The sequence below is a fragment of the Dipodomys merriami genome, unplaced genomic scaffold (assembly GCF_024711535.1).
Source record: "Dipodomys merriami isolate MVZ:Mamm:240054 unplaced genomic scaffold, mDipMer1.0.p SCAF_41, whole genome shotgun sequence".
In the NCBI taxonomy this organism is placed as follows: Eukaryota; Metazoa; Chordata; class Mammalia; order Rodentia; family Heteromyidae; genus Dipodomys; species Dipodomys merriami.
The window spans coordinates 10354168-10374341 of NW_027205715.1; the positions used below are offsets into that span (position 1 = coordinate 10354168).

Below are 20174 nucleotides of genomic sequence, written 5' to 3' on the forward strand. Positions count from 1 at the left end.
GACATCATGACCTATTCCACCTTGTTCATCTCTGTCATAAGGACTGGGGGGTGGGGAGGCTGTGACGTATTTTAGAACAAGAACTTGCTATCAGTCTCCGATGTTAGATTGTGAGAAGTACCGTGTCAGTGGGAGGGCACCCATTCAAGACTCAGGTGACATCACAGATAGATGGACCCTAGTGGGCTGTAGCAGGTTGTCATGGAGACTTGGACTAGACTTTCTGACTGCTGCATCAGTTTCCTTGGCAACATCTAAGAAGTCCTTGGATGGATAAGGGCCTGACTAGGAAAGGTTAGGGGTTCATGAAGGGCTCTCTTATTCTTGAAGTCTTCGAAGTAGGCAAGAGTTAGTCAGAAGGGGCCAGCCCGTGTGTCATCCCCATTAGGAAAGACCTTGGAAACCTGGGAAACCTTGGAAGACCTTGGAAACCTGCTGGCTGTGGCTTCTCGGATAAGATCTAGCAGGAAGAGAGAGTCAGCTCAACCTCTCATCAGAGGACAGAAGTTTCTAGAACCAGCATACCATTTCTCATCAAGAATACTGGCCACCTGCTTATAACCTTCCCCCTGCCCCCCCCTCCCCAGCCCGCCCAACATACACATGTGGTGTAGCTGGAAAGAACCCCTAGATGTCCGGCAGAGGGGTGGGGGAGGGCAGTAGCTGTGGCCCTTCCCAGCAGAAGGCTGAGCATATAAACAGGGCTGGCTTTCCCCTCTGGTAATTTGAGCTCTTGACTTCAGCAGTGTGTCTTCATTGCCAAGGAAACAGCATACACACAGGCCACTCAGATCCCAGGCATTCTGGTAGCTGCCCCAACAGGGTAGAGACACTTATCAGGAACCTAGGTAGGGCCAGAGGACTTTCACACCAGAATGTGACCTTGAGACACATTTCTCTACTCCTACCATCTAGTCCTCCCAGCCCTCTGTGCTGAAGTTGGCCATCTAGAATGCACAAAGTGAGTCTGGAAGCAGACCTAAGGCCCTCTGTTCCTTTCTAGTTATATCATCCTTTGTGCATTTATCCTGGCTGAGCCTCAGTTTCCTCCTGTGTCTACTGCGGTTAATATCTTGTTGGGGGTTGTTCTGAGATACACACACACACACACACACACACACACACACACACACACACACGTAACATAATACGTAGAGGTACTGTAATTGGTTCAAGACACACATGGAGCCATCTCAAAACACTTGTATTATTATTACCCTTGGGTGGATAGGGCAGGCTGAGTGAATCAGTAGGCTTTCTCTTGCTTCTGTGCCATTCTTTCTCCAGGATAGTGGTTTGTTCCAGGGATCCCTTTAACAATGAAGACAACTCTTCCTCCCTGTATTCTATACCCACCTTCTTCTTCCTCTTTTTTTTTTTTTTGGGTCCGGTCATGGGGCCTGAACTCTGGGCCTGGGCGCTGTCCCTCAGCTCTTCAGCTCAAGGCTAGCGCTCTACCACTTGAACCACAGTGCCACTTACGGCTTTTTTCTTTTTGCCTATGTGGTGCTGAGGAATTGAACCCAGGGCCTCAGGCATGCAAGGCAAGCGCTCTACCACTGAGCCACCTTCCCAGCCCCTCTATACCCATCTTCTCACTGTGGGACCCCACCTAATCTCAGGTGGGGTGCAAAGGAAACTTGGGAACTGGGCTTCAGTGTGCTCAGCCCTCCTTGACCACAGCCTCCAGGTCTCAAGGACTGTACTCTGTTCTAAGGCTTCACTCATCCATCCATCCATCCATCCATCCATTCATTTTACTGACCTATACTCAGTACCTGAGTATAGGCCCTTTTACCAGGGGCAAGATAATGAATAGACATGGCTGGGCTTGTTCATGTGTCACCTGATCTCGAGATCAATCTCATTTAGCTATGATTTGTTTTCCCATTTTGTAGACATGGTAACAGAGGCTTCAGGGGTCACTGGCCAGAAATAGCAGAGCCAGATATACCTAGAGATGGGTTTCAGAGAACTTGAGCTCTTCCCCCCTACTGTTACTTCTGCATCCTCACACAACAGCTGGGGGTTCCAGAAGGTTCCCTGGGTGCTGGCCCAGTATGCACAGATGGTGTCCCACAGGCAGTCAGAGGCCAGGCATTTATGAGTCAAGACTGTCAAGGGGACTATCTGAAATCCCAACCGTGGCATGAACAGCTTGGTATCCCTTACCCAATCATGCTCTGGCTGCCAAGAGGGCCAATGGAATGACTCAGTGACACTTCCCTTCTCTGTGACCCCCCACTTCCAGTTGAACACAGACACATCCAGTAGAGGCCGCATGTGATGAGGCTTATAATTCAGGAAGGCTGCCTGGGCCTGATCACCCTGATCAGGCACCATGCCTACCTAGAGCCTTCAGCTCCTTATCTGTGGAATGGGGGTCCAGTCCCTGGAAGATCATCTGAAATAGGATCAGGCCCTATTCATATCCCCTACAGAGCAGTCCCAAGAGACTGCCACGACTATCCCAATCATGTATGAAGAGTGACATGTACTGAGCAATCAGTTCCACAGTGTCCTCTCAGTCATCAGTGAGCTCTGATCACAACAGAAGCTGGGATGTGGGGTGGGCCTAGGCCTTTCTATGGAGGTAACAGCGCCCCCTACCAGATGTTTAGATTCCCTTTACCTCTTGAGCTATAAGCGTTGAAAACTATTCTAGAAGCTAATTTCCTCATGGATAAAAGCAACTGCCACACAGGGCTGGATGGAAAACTGTAAACAGTAAATAAAGCCAAACAGTAAACCACTGGGCCCAAATGCCCACTCTCAGGACAGGCAAAGTGTTGTCAATGGGCCATCAAGAATACATTTGTGCAGGCTGTAATCCTAGCTACATGGGAGGCAGAAGTCAGGAGGATTGATATTCAGGGCTAGCCCAGACAAGAAAGTTAATGAGACTTTCATCTTAACTAATAGAAAACTTGGGCATTGTGGTGCATATCTGTCATCCCAGCAGAAGCACAAACAGAAGGATCATGGTCCAGATCAGCCCAGGTATAATGTGAAATCTTTAAAAAAAAACTTTATTATTATTGTTACTATTATTATTATTACTATTGTTTTAGTTGGTCATGGGGCCTGAACTCTGGGCCTGCGCGCTGTTCCTCAGCTCTTCAGCTCAAGGCTGATAGCACCCTATCAGCTGAGTCACAGCACCAATTCCTGCCTTTTCTGCTTATGTGGTTCTGAGGAATTGAACCCAGGGCCTCATGCATGCAAGGCAAGCACTCTACCACTGAGCCACCTTCCTAGCCCATAATGTGAAATCTTATGCAAAAGTGGCTTGCATTAAAAGTAGTTGCACATGCTTAGCCAGAACAAGGCCTGAGTTAAAACCCCAAAACAACCAACCAACAAAACAAAAGACATGATGGCCTGTGCCTGACCCAGCTACCTGCGAGGTCTAGGTAGGGTCCACTCTGCAGGGACACCCACTGCCCCTGCCCTCCCTCCTAATCCCAAATGATTCCAAGACAAAGTCACTAAGGCATCCTAGAAAATGAATATAAATTAAAGGTTTATTACAAAATGCAAAATGTTAATTTCTCATTGTCAGTGATTCAAGAAAACGAAGTCATGACCCCTGGATGCAGCTGGGGCCAGTAGAGACCAGTGTGCAAGCTGGGGTTCAGAAGCCAAGCTTAGGATCGAGCTGACAGACATTGATTCACAACCTCCAGTAGGTGGGTGTTCTCCAGGGCAGCTGCTACTCGCTCCTTATCTGCAAGCTGTTTGTTCACTGTGTGAAAGAAGGGGTGAGAAAGGCAGAATCAAAACCAGCTCTGGTTAAGCTGCTAGCTAGCCCAATCTCTAAGCCTTAGTATAAGCTACATTCCCACCAATATAAGGCTCTCCTATCACCTTCCTAGGACCCCATATCTTAAATCAGACTACCCAACCAATCACATAAGCCCACAGTGATCCTGTCTTCTTAAGACTGCCTCTCACCTGCTTCTGATACTGTCAAAATCTGACACAACTTTCCTGTTTACTTGGAGAGCGCAGGGGGGTGGTACATGGTAAGCAGGAGATTTGAGTCAGGTGAGCTTTGTTATAGGCTAAATCTCACTGACAATTCCATTCACCTAGTCGGAATTCCATTCCCCAATTTCCCTATAGACCACTGTGGCAAGGTAGTACCTCCCATAGCACAGGGCACTAGGATATCACTTTCATCACCAGCTCACACTTACCTGCATGCTCCGAGGCATGGGTTCCTGGGGTAATGTGCACATCCATCTGGGAAGGAAACAACCTGAGCCTGAGCACTCACCCATTCTTGTCTCCCCCTCCCCCCACCCCCACCCCCTTTCCCCGCCCCCAACCCTCCAGTGCTACTTCCAACGAATTCTTCCTCCTAATCATGCCTCTAGATTCTGGTCCCACCACTGCGCCCCAAACTCACCCACAGCCATTCCAACTCTACCCAAAGGACTGGCCAACGACTGTGGGTCAGATCCAAATCCACCTACAGCTTCTCTTGCCACACCCCTCACTACTTTTTTTTTTTTTAAACCACTTTCCAGTTCAGATCTCTCTTACTATCACATCAACTTGGCCAATTTCAGCCTACTTTCATCTCTGCTAGTTGGGATCCTCCTAGGCCTTAACTCTGATATCCTCTCCATGTCCCTGTTCTTCCAGTCCCCTCCTCCTTAAGCAGCAGACTTAGATGCACCCTCCGGTGCTCAACTCCAACTGACCTTGAAACGCTGGGGAAGGGATCGCAGAAGCTTGACTTTGATAGACAAGCCAATAAGGGTGGCCATGCTGCAGTGCGGAATGGTGGGCGTGAAGGCCACCGCCACTGTGCTCTCAGGGTCACTAACCTGGTGGGAGGTGTTGGGGGAGGGGGGGGGGAGAGGTCAGACATCACAATTATCCCCAGCCCGGGTGCCCTCCAAGCCGGTTGCTGTGGGCAAATCACCTAATCTTTATGGGCTTCAGCATCAATACCCCTAAAATGGGCATGGTAAAGATCCCCCGCTTCCCCCCAAACTCAGGTGTCTGCTGCTCAAATCCAAACGAGTCGCTTCCCCTCCCCTCCCCACGACGCTGGGCGTGCCTCACCTGAACCCGGACTTGCTCTACGACGTTCAACTCCTCTAGCGTCAGGGGATGCTCTGGGTCATTGATGGAGCGAATAAGATGTGATAAGTGAAGGAAAGCATGTCCTGTGTTTCTGTCCACTTAGAAGTTCAGCCAGCGGTCGGACTCCAGTCCCTTCCCCGCTCCCCGCCGCCCCCGTCCCGTCCCGTCCCGGCCCGGCCCGCCCCGGCCCGCCCCGGCCCGTCCCGTCCGCTCCCCGGCCCAGGACCCAGCACCGGCGGATATCGAAGATCTCCCGTGCGTCTATGCTGTCGGGAACCTCCTCGTCCTCCTCCCCTGCAGTCACGGGCCGCTCCCCAGAGCGCTCATAGATGAGGGGGTTGGCATTCTCCAGCAGCCCACCGCCGCCGCCGCCGCCCACCATCCCGCAACGGACCCCAACCGGGGTCCACTTCCGCTCCTACGAGCCCACTTCCGGAGTACGGGAAGGAGGCGTGGCGTGGCTACGGGGTGGCGCGAGGGACCCGGCGCGCTTTTCGGAATCCGCCTAAGGTTTGGGGGAAGCGGTGGCTTTGCGTGCTGGCCTCTGAGACCGAGGGAAAATGCGGATTGCTCCCGCCAGGCTTTGAGAAGGGACCCGGGTCCGGCGAGGCCTGGCGATCCCGTGGAGACCTTGACAGAGGCCAGGGTCGTTCCCGTACAGCCTATCGGCTCTCTGAGGCTGAGTCTCGCCATTTCCTCCGAGAAATCCGACTGGCCTGGCGTGTAGGGAACTCTGACACCAAGCTGTGAAACCTGGGGGAAGGTTCGAGAGTTTGGAACGCGGCCTCGGAACGCTGAGAGCTGGCCATGGAAGGGTTAAAGCAGACAGCTCTGGAGATACTGGAATGCCAGTCGGGGATCTTGTGGATGAAAGAGCTGAGCTGGCAGCTTAACCTCGGGAGGCTAGGTAAGGACTTCTGGTCTGGGCTCTCCCTGGGCTGCAGCCTCCTGGCTCAAAAGAATAAAGGAACTAGTATCTCTCACAAGCTCTGTTTCGCCTCTGATTGTGATCATATAGATGCTTTTCTTTTTGCCCGAATCCATGGTAACCTTCATTGTGTAAACTGAAATAAATATGCTTGCTGGTGGAAACTTGGGGCCCAAGTGCCCGTGAGCCTTGGGACCCCATGCCCCTCCCCCATCTCTCAGTCAGTGTCTCTGTGTTTTCTCTACTTTTCTTCGGCTCTGAAATCCCATCGCTAGTTTTGGGTTGTGTTTAGCAACACCAGTGTCCAGACTGGCTATTGCTATCCCAGCAGAGTTCTTGGCTTCTCCAGAAGTGATGTGCCTGCTACCCCTACGCAACCATAGGGCCAGGAGGGACTCTGGGTTTGAGGAGAGCGTCCTGGTAACTTAAGGGTTACAGAAGCCACTGAGTACCTTCAAGGAGACCAACAGGGGCACAGGAGATAAGGAGGTAGACATGGCCTTCTGCTGGCTTCTGGCTCCTCAGGAATTTTACCAAGTTCAGTGCCCACTCTTTCGCAACGCAAACCTTGCACAGTACCACGTGTTCCTGCCCCGTCCAAAGTCTGGAGTGGGAAAGTTCTAATTTGCTATTGCTGCTGCTGCCAGTGCCCCCTGTGGATGAAACTCAGCATGTTCTGCAGCACTGACAGAGGTCTGGGTTCCCACCATGCTGCTGCATCAGCCTCGTGCATGCTATGCTGTTTGGGCTCCGGTTTCTGCTTCTTCAAGGTAAGACTCCTCCAGGGGGCAACAGAGACTAAAGTCAGCTCTGCCAGACTGCGCAGAGGTGGAGCCTGAGGGGAAGGTGTCAAGGAGGAAGTTAACTGCTGAAGACAAAAAATGTCCACAGGCTATTTTGGAAACTCTTGGTTATGAGACTGTCTCTCCTACCTTACCACAGACCTTGAGAACCTGTTAAGTCCCAGCACAACCACCAGCAAGTTCCCCTTAAATGGTTGTCAAGTGGGTACAACTGTGAATTTTATCTTGGTGGTAAAAGTAGCAAGGATAGCCACTGAGGGAGAGGTAAAAGGCTAAGTCCTTAAGTGTCAGTCACAAGTGTGATTGAATGGAACAGCTCTTTTTTTTTTTTTTTTTTTTTTTTTTTGTGGATTGTGGGGCTTGAACTCTAGGCCTGGACACTGTCTCTGACCTCTTCAGCTCAAGGCTAGCATTCTACCACTCGAGCCACAGTGCCACTTCTGGCTTTTTCTGTTTATGTGGTGCTTAGGAATTGAACCCAGGGCCTCATGCATAGGAGGCAAGCACTCTACCACTGAGCCACCTTCCCAGCCCCGGAACAGCAATTTCTTCCATGCAGACCCTAAAACCATGACTCTAAGGGTTGAGGGAACTTGAAGGAGTCCTAGTAATAAACTTGAGTCCTGATTTCAAGGAGGAGTTTCAGGCCAGGCACCAGTGGCTCACGCGTGTCACAGGAGGCTGAGATCTGAGGACCGTGGTTCAAAGCCAGCCTGGGCAAGGAAAGTCCATGAGACTCTTATCTCCAATTAAGCACCAGAAAACTGGAGGTGGAACTAGGGCTCAAGTGGTAGAGCACTCTCCTTGAGCTGAATTGCTCAGGGGCAGCACCCAGACCTAGAGTTTAAGTCCCAGGACAGAAGGAGTTTCAGGATGAAGAACACAGTCGCAGCTCCCTGTTCTTGTTCAAATGCTCACCTTTGCCCCATGGGAGCTGGGGGCACAGTCCATTTGTGGGTTCCTGAGCCTGCTTCTCTTCAGAGCACTCCTGATTTTCTCCATTACAGCCTTCACCTCAGTAAACATAATGATCTCAGGTCTGGAGACAGCTCCTAGTATCTCAAGAGCTGCAGAAGCCACACAACCCACCTGGAGGAAAGCAAAGGGGAAGTAGGAGAAGAGGAAGGCTCATATCCTGAGTGCTAGCCACTGACTTCCTGTGACTTCTGCCCTGTCAGTGCCACTTTCTCCACAGAAATCTCTTTCCCCAGCCCCACCCAGATCCCCACCTATTCCAGCAGGTCTAAACTCCTGCTTGCACAAGGCCCAGTTTAATTGTGCCTGTGAGTGAGTTGCAGTGTGCCACACAGAGGCACAGAAACAGTCCTGTGAGCCAACCATGCCTCTGGACCGATTTCCTGCCTGGCTGACTGCAATGATCTGTGTGTTCCTGCTTCTCCCACTTCAGCTCCAGGGTGAGACTCCTGCAGGGGGCGATGGGGACCAGGGTGAGATCTGCCACATGGTGTAGAGCAGAGCTTGAGACTGGGGAAGGGGAGGGAGGGAAAGGCGAGTCAAGAGCAAAGTGTGGGAAACATGCCACTTAAAGTACCCCCACGAGGTGACCAGATTGGTCTCCAAATATCTCAGAGAAGGATCATAGACACCTGAGGACACCAAGGAGTGAGCCAGCCCACTGTGGGAAGCTCTGATTTTCCCTAGATGGGCAGAAACCTCCAGGAAGAGGATGGTGTGTGTGTGTGTGTGTGTGTGTGTGTGTGTGTGTGTGTGTGTGTGTGTGTGTGTGTGTGTGTGTGTGTGTGTGTGTGTGTGTGTGTGTGTGTGTGTGTGTGTGTGTGTGTGTGTGTGTGTGTGTGTGTGTAGAAACCTCCAGGAAGAGGATGGTGTGTGTGTGTGTGTGTGTGTGTGTGTGTGAGAATATTCAGGACATTCATTTCTCTATATCTGTGGCTGTGTCTGGCTGTAGTTGCTAATGGTCCTGGGTAAAGCAACAATAATACCTTCATGCTTCCATTTGCTTTTGAGTAGGTTACCCCATTGGCTAGAGAAGTACCATGGCACCTCCAAAGTGGTTCCAGGCAAGGGTACACAGACCCTCAGCCACACAATGTCAAAGCTGAACTAAAGGACTGTCGGTTCTTTTCACTTATGTATCAGTCCTGGGCAAAGGCATAGCTTGGCTTTCCAGGGCAAAGGCATATGCCCTGTGCCTGCTAGACAATCTTGAGGCCCTTATCAAGAGCTCATGCCAGAAAGAAACCATGCCCAGGTGTGTGTGTATAGCCCTTGATCTTTCTCATCCTACAGCTTCCTAGTATGGTCCCTAACAATGTTCTCCATCTAATCTGCCTAAAGTGTCTCCCCTTTACCTTACCCATGGGCTTCACCTATCCCTACCAGGCTTCTTCTCTTTCCTCTTCTCTTCTCTTCTCTTCTCTTCTCTTCTCTTCTCTTCTCTTCTCTTCTCTTCTCTTCTCTTCTCTTCTCTTCTCTTCTCTTCTCCTCTCCTCTCCTCTCCTCTCTTCTCCTCTCCTCTCCTCTCTTCTCTTCTCTCTCTCCCTCCCTCCCTTCCTTCCTTCCTTCCTTCCTTCCTTCCTTCCTTCCTTCCTTCCTTCCTTCCTTCCTTCCTTCCTTCCTTCCTTTCTTGCTTTTTTTTTCTTTTAGTTGGTCATGGAGCTTGACCTCTGGGTCTGGTTCTGTCCTTGAGCTCTTCAGCTCAAGGTGTGTGCTCTGCCACTTGAGCCACAGCGCCACTTCCAGTTTTCTGGTGGTTAATTGGAGATAAGAGTCCCATAAACTTTCTTGCCTGGGCTGGCTTGAACCACGATCCTCAGATCTCAGCCTCCTGAGTAGCTAGGAATTACAGGCGTGAGCTCCTGGCACCCAGCTTCCTCCTTTACTTTTTTTTTGGGGGGGAGGGGAAGTTGGTCGTGGGGCCTGAACTCTGGGCCTGGGCACTGTCCCTCAGCATTTCAGCTCAAGGCTAGCGCTCTACCACTTAAGCCACAGAACCACTTCTGGCTTTTTTTGTCATGTGGTGCTGAGGAATAGAACCCAGGGCCTCATGCATGCAAGGCAAGCACTCTACCACTGAGCCACCTTCCCAGCCCTCCCTTACTTTTTTTGACCAGACTCTGGGAGGTCATCAGGTCCTTCTTGGCAGAAAGGTCTGCACTAAGACTTCTGTATTAATTCATATTTAGCTTGGATTCATTGGTTCAGAATCTGACAAGACCCTAGTATCATCTATCCCAACCAGTCCTGGCTCCTCAGAAGGACCATCAGTCACAGGGGCTACTCTACAGTGTCAGGACTTTACCTAAGAACCCTTGGTTTTTGCCTAACTGTTTACTAACTCCCCACTTTCTGGAGCTGGGCTCTGCCTCCTGACATGAGGAATACGTATACCCATGTGTGGCTCAGCTTCCTGGTACTAGTTCACAGAGGTTCCTCTCTGAGGATGAAGCATCTTCCATGTAAACTGGTCTCTAACAGGAGCATATCAGCAATGCTTGTCCTTTGCGGTAACAAATATTAGACATCAGTGTCTGATAGCCACAATGAGGTACGTGGTCTGAAATCCCATCTTTCAAGACATCTCAGGTAGCCTGTCTATTCCCAGGGTCAAGGATGTATTTTACTGGACTTGATGTTGGTAAATTGCTGTCACTGGTTGCTGCTCTGGCCTCCCTACACAAGGTTAATCAAACTTGCTGATCCTCAAAGTTCTAATGGGGAAAGGGAATAGCACCACCCCAAGAGTTCTTGGGGCTTTAAATTTTTTCTTATAGGAATAGTTCAGATCTGCCAATTTCTTTTTTTTTTCCCCTCTTTTGTTGGTCATGGGGCTTGAACACCCACAGCTGCTGGTTCGGCAGACCCAATCCTGATGTAACATCACTCTACCCACAGGTCACGACTCATCCAGCCCCATCAGGACCACACACACAGGGCAGGTGAAGGGCAGCCTTGTCCATCTGAGGGACACCGATGTCAAGGTCCACACCTTCCTGGGAATTCCCTTTGCCAAGCCACCTGTAGGACCACTGCGGTTTGCCCCTCCAGAGCCCCCTGAGCCTTGGAGTGGTGTGAGGGATGCCACCTCCCACCCAGCCATGTAAGTTCTCCCAGGGAGCCCAGGGGACTTCAGTGTCAGAGTGGGGCAGGAGCTCCGAGCTGTGGGTCAGGCTGAGCACTTCTTCCATCTGAACACCACAGCTAGTTCCCTTAGCATGTGGGAAATCCAATGCATTTTCCTAAAAGTATGTTGACGTTCAAAGAGTGCAGCATCTAGCCGGGCGCTGGTGGCTCACGCCTGTAATCCTAGCTACTCAGGAGGCTGAGATCTGAGGATCGCGGTTCAAAGCCAGCCGGGGCAGGAGAGACCGTGAGACTCCTATCTCCAATAAACCACCAGAAAACCGGAAGTGGCGCTGTAGCTCAAGTGGTAGAGCGCTCGCCTTGAGCTGAAGAGCTGAGGGACAGCGCCCAGGCCCAGAGTTCAAGCCCCACGACCGACAAAAAAAAAAAAAAAAGAGTGCAGCATCTTTGCTAGGCTCAGGGATCTAGTCTTGACATGTGGACAATATTAGCACCAGATGCTAAAGATAGGAGCAGAGATAAACTTCCTTTGTCTTGATTTGGACTAATCTTCCACTGTTATCTGGGAGATGTGCAGGCTGGCTGTAAGAGTCTCTGCCCCAGCAGCTGATGGCACGTACAGATCCTTAAGGAGGGCAGCAGTGGTGGTTCTTTGGAGAAGTTAAACTCTTCAGTTCACTGTGCCAACCCACAGGGCCACGTGCCACTGACCCATGAAAAGTCTATGTGCTCCCAATTGGAGACTCTGTGGAAGGGTGAAATTCCATGAGAGTCTGAACTTGGGATGAGGAAGGTCCTCCCATCTCAATTCACTCACTTGTGTGATGGCAGCAACTCTGTTCTAGGCCTGAATGGGTACTGGGTGAATTGGTGAATGTCAGTCCTTACAGCCAATGGTTCCTACAGAGTCCTCTAAGAGTCAAGAACTCCCAGCCTGGAGAGTGGTGGGATCAAAGCCCCCAACAACCTTAAGGTCTACCTGGAAGTCAAGGCTTCATCTAAGTCTGAGACTTGCACCTGTGTAGGAAGAAACTTTAGAGAAGGGTTGTGCCTGAACAGAACAGGAGGGATGGCAGAGGCTGAGAAAAGCTGGGAGCAAGTCCCAGGGGCTGGGTTTCACCACTGTATAATCCTTAGAATACCTGTCTGCCATTGTTATTAGGTGTCTGCAAAATGCCGAAGGAAACAATGCCTTGGCCACGATCCTGTTGAATATGACCATGACTGCCATCCCTGTATCTGAGGACTGTCTGTACCTCAGTATCTACTCACCTGTCCATGCCCATGAGGGCTCTAACCTGCCTGTGAGTATCAGGACATGGTCACCTGAGTGTTGAGTGGGAGGACATTTCTTTTGTGTGAATATTAGAAAAGTCAAACAGACCTAGGCTCTACTACAGCATGGATACTAATAAGAAGTGAGACAGTGAGAGTACTATCAGGTCCAGAAGGCCTTCTTACCCAGAGAGGGGCTTTACCCTAGGTATGGAGACCCCAAGTCTTGATGGCTCCCAGAGATCAGATGCTCCATTGCACTTTACTCAACTGGACAATGGATAATTGTCCTTTGGGGGAATTTCAGAGAGACCTTCTTTTATTGCCTACCTTAGAAATTTTCTGGGAGAACTAGATCCATGCTTTTATACATGGGGCAGATGAAAGCACAAGAGTGCTATATTCCTAATTGAACTTGGATCTTTAGCCATGGCAGAGACCATGGCCCCTTCTGGGCTCTGGAAGGAAGATAGTATCAGAGAGCCAAATCAATGGATAATGTAGGGGGTAGCCTCGGAGGGCCTTGAGTTGGATCAGAACCAATGTCAACTATCTTGACTTTTCCAGGTGATGGTGTGGATCCATGGTGGGGGTTTAATTATGGGCATGGCTTCCTTGTATGATGGATCCAGGCTGGCAGCCATTGAGGATGTGTTGGTGGTCACTATCCAGTACCGTCTGGGAGTCCCAGGCTTCTTTAGGTGAGCCTGGGATTGAAATGGGCAATGAGTGCCAAGCACAGCTGCGACAGCCCTGTGACCCTTGTCTCTACCACTTCTCAGCACTGGAGACCATCATGCCACTGGTAACTGGGGCTATCTGGACCAAGTGGCCGCCCTACGCTGGGTCCAGCAGAATATCGCCCACTTTGGAGGCAACCCCGACCGTGTCACCATTTTTGGCGAGTCTGCAGGTGGCATTAGCGTGTCCTCACATGTCATATCCCCCATGTCCCAAGGACTCTTCCATGGGGCCATCATGCAGAGTGGCGTGGCCCTGGTACCTGGATTCATGTCCAGTTCCTCTGAGGTGGTTGTCAAGGTGAGTACCCTCAACCATCCAGCCCAGACCCACTCTTTCACCCTTCATCCTCACAGCCTCTGGTTCTCTGTTTTGTGGAAACAATAAGGACCAAGGAGATGCCTTGAGTATGTCTCCTTGGGAATTGTTGAGGGGTCAGGGATCAGAATTCACACCTCTCTGCCTCTCTGAGGCTGAGTATATTTTATGGCCAAATTTCCTCATCCTGCACAGAACTATGTAAGTAAGCAGAAGGGAATGGCCCTTCTGGCTGGGGCCTCTGAGCATCAGAGAAGTGGGTACAATTTCACTCCTGCAACTCTACACTCCATACCCTGGGAGATTTAAGAGCACTGCACCCATCTGGGTCTGGGAAAACTCTTCCTCCTGCCTGGAATGATAAGATAGCCCCTGCCTGGTTGCTTTCTAGATGGTGGCCAATCTGTCTGCCTGTGGGCAGGTGGACTCAGAGGCTCTGGTGCGCTGCCTGAGGGGCAAGAGTGAAGAGGAAATGCTGGCTATTACCAAGGTCAGACCAATAGAGTGGGTATGGGGAAGGCAGAAAGACCACTGGCCTATGTGGGGAAAAGGGCAATAGGGTATAAAATAACCAATCCTTAATAGTCTGAACTCTGTCTGTGACATGGCCTTTCCATGGGTTGCTGTCCTTGTAACCCTGGATGCAAAATGGAGACCAAGGGAAGCTCAGCCAAGTGTTGGATCTCTGGGGATAGGTTTGAGGCAGCATACTGGGAGGAGTTGGGAGGTGGTGAATTAGTTGAGTATGTCAGAAAAATGCCTGGAACCCGACCTCAACTCCCTGACCTTGAATGTCCCCTTAGGCCCTCACTATCATCTCTGGTGTGGTGGATGGGACCTTCCTACTCAAGCACCCTCAGGAGCTGCTGGCCTCTGCTGACTTTCAACCTGGTCCCAGCATCATTGGCATCAACAATGATGAGTTTGGTTGGATCATCCCCAAGGTGAGGCCCAGTTCTAACTTGGTAGAAATCTGAGGAATGTATCTGGCATGGTGACAAGGGCATCAGGACTCCATACTCTTTAATACCCTCAGACCCCAACTTGAATCTATTTTCCTCTTTGTCACCCAGCTCATGGGGATAGCAGACACTGAGGAGAAAATGGACAGAAACACCATACAGGCTGCTCTGCAGAACATATCAGCACAAATGGTGAGACTTCTTGGGTCTCCCCATGAAGAGGCTACTCCCACATTCCTACCCATGCAGTGACTCCCAGGAGCAAAGGCCTGTGCTTGTGTGTTTGTGTGTCTAGGGGAAGATGGAAGGCTCACATCAGGGGCTCGCCCTTTCCCTCAGTATTTTGTCCATCACAGGCTTCATCTCCCCACCAATAAGCTGCCTCCTCCCTGCCACTTCCTGCCTAGCCTGACTGTTTCTGATCCTCTAGGGCCAGATATTGTTTGCTGAGTATGGTGACCTGCTGATGGAGGAGTACATGGGGGACACTGAGGACCCCTATACCCTCCAGGCCCAGTTCCATGAGATGATGGGGGACTTCTTCTTTGTGATGCCTGCACTGCAAGTAGCACATTTTCAGCGTGAGTACATCTGTAGCTGAGCCTGACCACCTAGTGGATAGCTCAGGGCTATGTATCCCAGGTATACTCTGTGATGTCCAGGTCCTTATCTCTGTCTTTCTTGGACACCTGGTACCAGACACTGGATGATCCTCATGTCACTAAATCCTCATATCTAGTGTAAGAGACTAACAGAATTCTATTTTACAAGGAGGAAACAGATTAATAATATTTAATGACTTGCCCAAACCACATAGTGGGGAAATGTAAAGCCATGTTTCAACCAAGGTCTTCCCACACCATAGCTCCAGCCTGGGTATTCCAACCTCACTGTCTACATTCCAACCATCTTTGAACCTAGCACTGTAGCCAATGTTGATGAAGCTGAAGAGTTCTAAGAAATGGAGCTACATATCAGATATAACCTCTTCCACAGGCTCCCATGCCCCAGTTTACTTCTATGAGTTCCAGCATCCGCCCAGCTTCTTCAATAAACCCCCCAATGTGAAGGCTGACCATAGTGACGAGATTCCCTTTGTCTTTGGATCTTCCTTCTGGGGCAGCAACAGTGAGTCTTTCTTCTTCCCTGGGAGCTGGGTCCCTGAGGTGATTGTCCTCACCATCCACATCAGGAAACCATGGCTGAGAGAGAGGATAGGATCCATGCTACAGCTGAAATGTGAAACGTTAATATTTGGACCCTTTCTCAAGTAGCCTGGGCTCTGTTCACTTGTTTCCATGTCATGTATGTATGGTAGTCATGGATGGTAGGCAGGTTTTAAAAGGTAGGATTGTTCCTAAATGACCTCCCAGAGCAAAGAGAAGTCTTTGTAGGCCAGGAATGAGCCAGAGATAGATACAGCTAGAAGTGGGGATGAGTAATGTGGGGAAGGGCCCTGCTCTGGAAGTAGGGGAGACATGATGACCAAGCCTGGTTTTCAGGGTCAGGCACAGATGATTGATGAGGATTGGCCAAACCTGAAACCTTGTTCTCTGTGCAGTTGACTTCACTGAGGAGGAGGAACTACTGAGCAGGAGGATGATGAAGTACTGGGCCAACTTTGCTCGGAATGGGTGAGATGACACTCCCACACCAAGCTCTCTAAGGTGGGCTCCACCCAGAGCTTCCCTTGTCTGTGGTGGCCTCATTAGCATATATGGGTCCTTCATCACATGAAAGTTCCATCTCTAGACATGGTCCATTGTGGGTGCTGGTTACTGTGTCTTGCTCCAGTAATCTAAAAGATGGAGTCCAGTTCTGTGGAACAATCAAAGCTTGCCTGAATGAGATAGCACTGTGAAGACAATAGTAGTGATCTTTGCATTCCAGAATCAGAAGTTTCCTTGGACCCCTAACCTGCTAGGCTGCCTGGCTTGATCCACATGTGGGAGTCTTGGACTGGGCACAGCAAGACTTAGACTATTCCTATGTTTACAGGAACCCCAACAGTAATGACCTGCTCCATTGGCCCCTGTTTGACCAGAATGAGCAGTACCTACAGCTGGATATCCATCCTGCCGTGGGCCAGGCTCTGAAGGCCTCCAGGCTGAAGTTCTGGACCAAGACCCTGCCCCAGAAGATCCAGGAGCTCAAGGGGGCTGAGGAGAAGCATGTAGAGCTATAGTGGTCTATGTCAGGAGGAGTGGGCTTGAGTGCAGGTAGGGACATGAGGTGTCTACACATTTATCATGAAATAGGAATTGACTCCAATATTCACTTAGCCATTTATCTCCTCTTTATCCAGCCAGCCACCCAACCAGCTGATACTTATGAACAACTGCCTGCATGATGTTCATGATCAACTTGCCTAAGCACTCTCTGGTTAGACACACTCAATAAATGTCCCCATGGCAATGAAGCTGGATCACCCCAGTGGTGCTTACTGTCCTCTATACCCCATTGGGCCTGGGACCCTTCCTTTCTTGCTCATCTCATCTCCTCAACCTCTGTCTGCTCCAAGCCACCACCCCCTCTTCAAATGAAGATGTTTTGAACACTGGCAGGGGGTTGATCCCATGCTGATCCTTCAGCAAACCCCACTTTATCTCTAACTTCTAAGTAGCCATCAATGAAGCCAACATATTTTCTAAGTGTCTCTAAGACACACACACACACACACACACACACACACACACACACAGTGCTTTGTTGTGGATTAATTTATATGCAATTAAATTCAGTCATTCACCTGTATAGTTTGATAAACCTGAACATATACAGGAGATATACATCTACTCTCATATCATGTGTTAGAATGTTTCTTTCATCCAAAGAACTTCCTTCACATTCTTTACAGTTAATTATTTCCTTTTACTCAGCTTTTTGCAAACACCCAAATGTGTTTGTTTTTTATTCAAGTACTGGGACTTGGACTCAGAATCTTGTCTTCTTATTTGGATTTTTACACTCAAGGCTGATGCTCTACCACTTGATACAACCCCCACTTTTAGCTTTCTGCTGGTTAATTGGACACAAGAGTCTCATGAACTTTTCTACCTGGACTGGTTTTGAACCTTGATCTTCAGCTCTCAGTCTCCTGAGTTGCCAGACATGAACCACTACTGCCTGGCTCAAAAGTTGCTATAGATATTGTATATAGTTTGGAAAAATTATATCCCAATGTGAGTTGTGTCACTACAACTAATGCTTTGAGAATCAAGTGGTACTTCCTTTCTTTTATTGAGGAGTGCTTTCTAGAATTCACACACCATTTTTTATCCACCCACAACTAGATGCACATCTGAGAGTGACACATTCTTTGCTCTTTTTAATGAAGTTGCTTAGGACACATTCAGACCTCACATTATGTGGACACATGCTCTCATATCTTTTGAATAAAAAACTGAAATTGTAATTACTGAGTCATATGATGAAAAGTATGCTTAACTTTTAAGGAAAATGTCAAACTGCCTTCCCAAATGATTATTCTATCCCCTCTAGCCATATATGAGGGTTGGAGTTACTCCATATCCTCAATACGTGGCCTTATGGATGTTAAGACTGAGTATATTAAACAGAAATGTCATATAATATCACTATAGATATTTCCTTGGACATTTAGATTCTACTTCCAACTTCCTCTTTGTCTTTGTCTCTTTCTGTATGTCTCGGTCTCTGTCTCTGTCTCTAACTCTCTCCCCCTGACTTCTTTCTGGTTTTCTTTGCTTGGGTGCTGTCCTTGTGCTCTTCAGCTCAAGGTGAGCGCTCTACAGCTTGAGCCGCAGCGCCACTTCCAGTTTTCTAGTGGTTTAATGGAGATAAGAGTCTCACAGACTTTCCTGCCAGGGCTGGCTTTGAACCACGATCCTCAGATCTCAGCCTCCTGAATAGCTAGGATTATAGGCGTGAGCCACCAGTGCCTGGCTCTTCTTTCTGGTTTTCTTTAGATCCCTAGATATATGTGACTTTCCATCAATCTCTTCGTAAATTCAAATGTTTCTAAGACTCCCACATTGCATATATTTACCATTACCCAGTTGTCATGGAGAGCAAGATCTCTGAATGCTTGTTCAGTAAGTGACAGATCATGAGAGCCTTCACCCCAGCAGTGGTTCACAGCGGCCTCAGAATTAAGGGCTGCTCTGTTGTCCAGTTACAATAAAGAAATTTATAATATGTACTTGAGACAAGCTAGGATCTCAGCCCCACAGCTTAGGTGCCAATAAGGTAAGGAGAATGAAGAGAGACCATCAGCCCAGAATGGGTCTGGGACCATGGCTTGGGCCAGAATTTATTAGATTGGTGATCTTTAGTGCACATCTTGTGGCTGCAATGGAGGTCCGAGACTCTGTAGCCAAGTCATGCAAGGACAGATGAGTCCTGGGAAGACTACCAAGAAGCAAAGCCCATGATGCCAGGCTGTAGGTTCATGGGGACCTTCAACCTTGCAGTGGTGTGCCACAGCCACAGTATTAAGAAGAAGCATTGTGATTTTCAGTTAAAATAAAGGAACTTGTTCCTGGACCCTGAATTTCAAGGACCTAGACTCTCATCCCCTCAGCCCAAGTTACAATTAGAATAGGAGAATGAAGATCAGAAAGAGCTATTGAGTCTGAGTAGAAATGTTCCAGACCAATGCCTTGATTTACCAATACTGCAGCCTCACTTTCTTCCCTTATCCAGCAACCGATTCAGCTGACCCCAGCCCAGCATCTTGAACTAACTTATACAGGAATTCAATCAAGAGAAACAGAGAAGCAACATCTTGAAAGGTCCAATTGAGAGTCTTATTACAAAGCTGACAACTGCAGCTGAACTCCTGTCTCAAAGACCTGCATCCCAGAATGTAGCTTGAACAAAGATTTTAAAGACAAAAACCACATGTTTGGTGTGGAGACCCAAGCCCAACAGAAGAAAACCAGATAGGGAATTATTCAGTGGCAAGCAAAGCTTTCCCCATAGGGGAGCTGTCAGGGTGAACAAATCAAACCAGCGAGGGAAATCATCAAGGGTCAGAATTATCTGTAGCAAAGCTTTCGTGGGGCTAAAAGCATGACATTAGCAAATGACCTATCTCATCTCTATGCTTTTGAAACTGGGTGAAAGGTCCCCTCCACCCAGCAAGGTGCCAGGATAGCTATGAGGAGAAGGCATGTTACTTAGAACTAGTAACATTATTTCACTAACACCCTGCTTCATTCCCTCTCTTCTTCAGCTTACATAATACCTATATCTCACTATTTGTTACTTTCTTATCAACCCCACCAGAACACTTGGGTGGAGCCACGCCCCGGTAGCCTGTATCTAACTCTCAAGAGACTGAGATCTGAGGATTGCAGTTTGAAGCAAGACTGGGCAGAAAATTCTATTAGATGCTTATTTTCAGATAACCAGCAAAAGCTAGAGTGCAGCACTGGTATTGAGGTGGAAAAGCTAAGGCATAGCTTTCAGACCCTGAGTTCAAGCCCCAGTACCGGCACACATAGACACTGACACAGACACACACACAGACACACATACACAGAATCCACAGGCAGAAGCACAACATTAGTTATTTTCTTATCAGCCACTACTGGATTATACTAGCATTCCCATGAACCCACTCCAAAACCCAAGCATGCAAACAGGAGAGAATCTTTAAGCTTTGGCTAGAGGCGCGGCAATAAACACGTGCTGATGGTGATTTTCTATTCTCCAAACTTGTCTGAGTCTAACAAGAGCATCTGCTCAGGTCTGGGTAGAAGAGTCTGGGTCCGTATCCTGAGCCAGAGTTCATTAGATTGGAGACCTTGAATGTATATCAGACATTGTAGCTGGAATGGAGTTCAAAGAAACTTTTTTTTTTTTTTTTGTGGGGTCTGAACTCTGGGCCTGGGCACTGTCCCTCAGCTCTTCAGCTCAAAGCTAGCACTCTACCATTTGAGCCACAGCACTACTTTGGGCTTTTTCTGCTTATGTGGTGCTGAGGAATTGAACCCAGGGCCTCAT

The 20174-nt window shown here is 49.1% G+C and overlaps 2 protein-coding genes across 6 annotated transcripts; one reads left to right on the plus strand and one right to left on the minus strand.

The window, feature by feature from the left end:
• Window positions 1-3506: 3506 nt before the first annotated feature.
• On the minus strand, window positions 3507-5528 carry LOC138806969 (cytosolic iron-sulfur assembly component 2B). Its single transcript, XM_069992483.1, has 5 exons — window positions 5339-5528; window positions 5077-5154; window positions 4710-4835; window positions 4200-4245; window positions 3507-3745 (listed from the first exon to the last, which is right to left on the minus strand). Exons 1-5 carry the CDS (start codon window positions 5477-5479, stop codon window positions 3648-3650), a joined length of 489 nt encoding a protein of 162 aa, XP_069848584.1. The 5' UTR covers window positions 5480-5528; the 3' UTR covers window positions 3507-3647.
• Window positions 5529-5622: 94 nt separating this feature from the next.
• Window positions 5623-16605, plus strand: LOC138806968 (acylcarnitine hydrolase-like). Of its 5 annotated transcripts, none has more exons than XM_069992479.1 (13): window positions 5623-6004; window positions 10702-10906; window positions 12053-12194; window positions 12733-12866; window positions 12948-13206; window positions 13616-13714; window positions 14028-14168; window positions 14298-14378; window positions 14617-14767; window positions 15183-15314; window positions 15748-15820; window positions 16185-16405; window positions 16492-16605. In XM_069992479.1, the coding sequence occupies exons 1-12, from the start codon at window positions 5905-5907 to the stop codon at window positions 16369-16371; spliced, it is 1704 nt and encodes a 567-aa protein (XP_069848580.1). In that variant the 5' UTR covers window positions 5623-5904; the 3' UTR covers window positions 16372-16405; window positions 16492-16605. The 5 variants fall into 5 exon arrangements, with proteins under 5 accessions (XP_069848580.1, XP_069848578.1, XP_069848583.1 ...); XM_069992480.1 differs by lacking the exon at window positions 5623-6004 and adding exons at window positions 6695-6795; window positions 7836-8243 and having other exon boundaries at window positions 16185-16605; XM_069992481.1 differs by lacking the exon at window positions 5623-6004 and adding exons at window positions 6695-6795; window positions 8070-8243 and having other exon boundaries at window positions 16185-16605.
• The last annotated feature ends 3569 nt before the right edge of the window (window positions 16606-20174 follow it).

What these genes read in the sequence shown, in the direction of transcription:
- LOC138806969 (XM_069992483.1), bottom strand. Translation starts at nt 5,479, where the DNA reads ATGGTGGGCGGCGGCGGCGGCGGTGGGCTGCTGGAGAATGCCAACCCC. An exon ending in ACGCACGGGAGATCTTCGAT is followed by an intron (nt 5,155 to 5,338) that starts ATCCGCCGGTGC and finishes CACTTATCACAT; the next exon opens with CTTATTCGCTCCATCAATGA. An exon ending in CCATGCCTCGGAGCATGCAG is followed by an intron (nt 3,746 to 4,199) that starts GTAAGTGTGAGC and finishes TCTTTCACACAG; the next exon opens with TGAACAAACAGCTTGCAGAT.
- LOC138806968 (XM_069992477.1), top strand. Translation starts at nt 5,905, where the DNA reads ATGGAAGGGTTAAAGCAGACAGCTCTGGAGATACTGGAATGCCAGTCG. An exon ending in GCCACCTCCCACCCAGCCAT is followed by an intron (nt 10,907 to 12,052) that starts GTAAGTTCTCCC and finishes CATTGTTATTAG; the next exon opens with GTGTCTGCAAAATGCCGAAG. An exon ending in AAATGCTGGCTATTACCAAG is followed by an intron (nt 13,715 to 14,027) that starts GTCAGACCAATA and finishes ATGTCCCCTTAG; the next exon opens with GCCCTCACTATCATCTCTGG.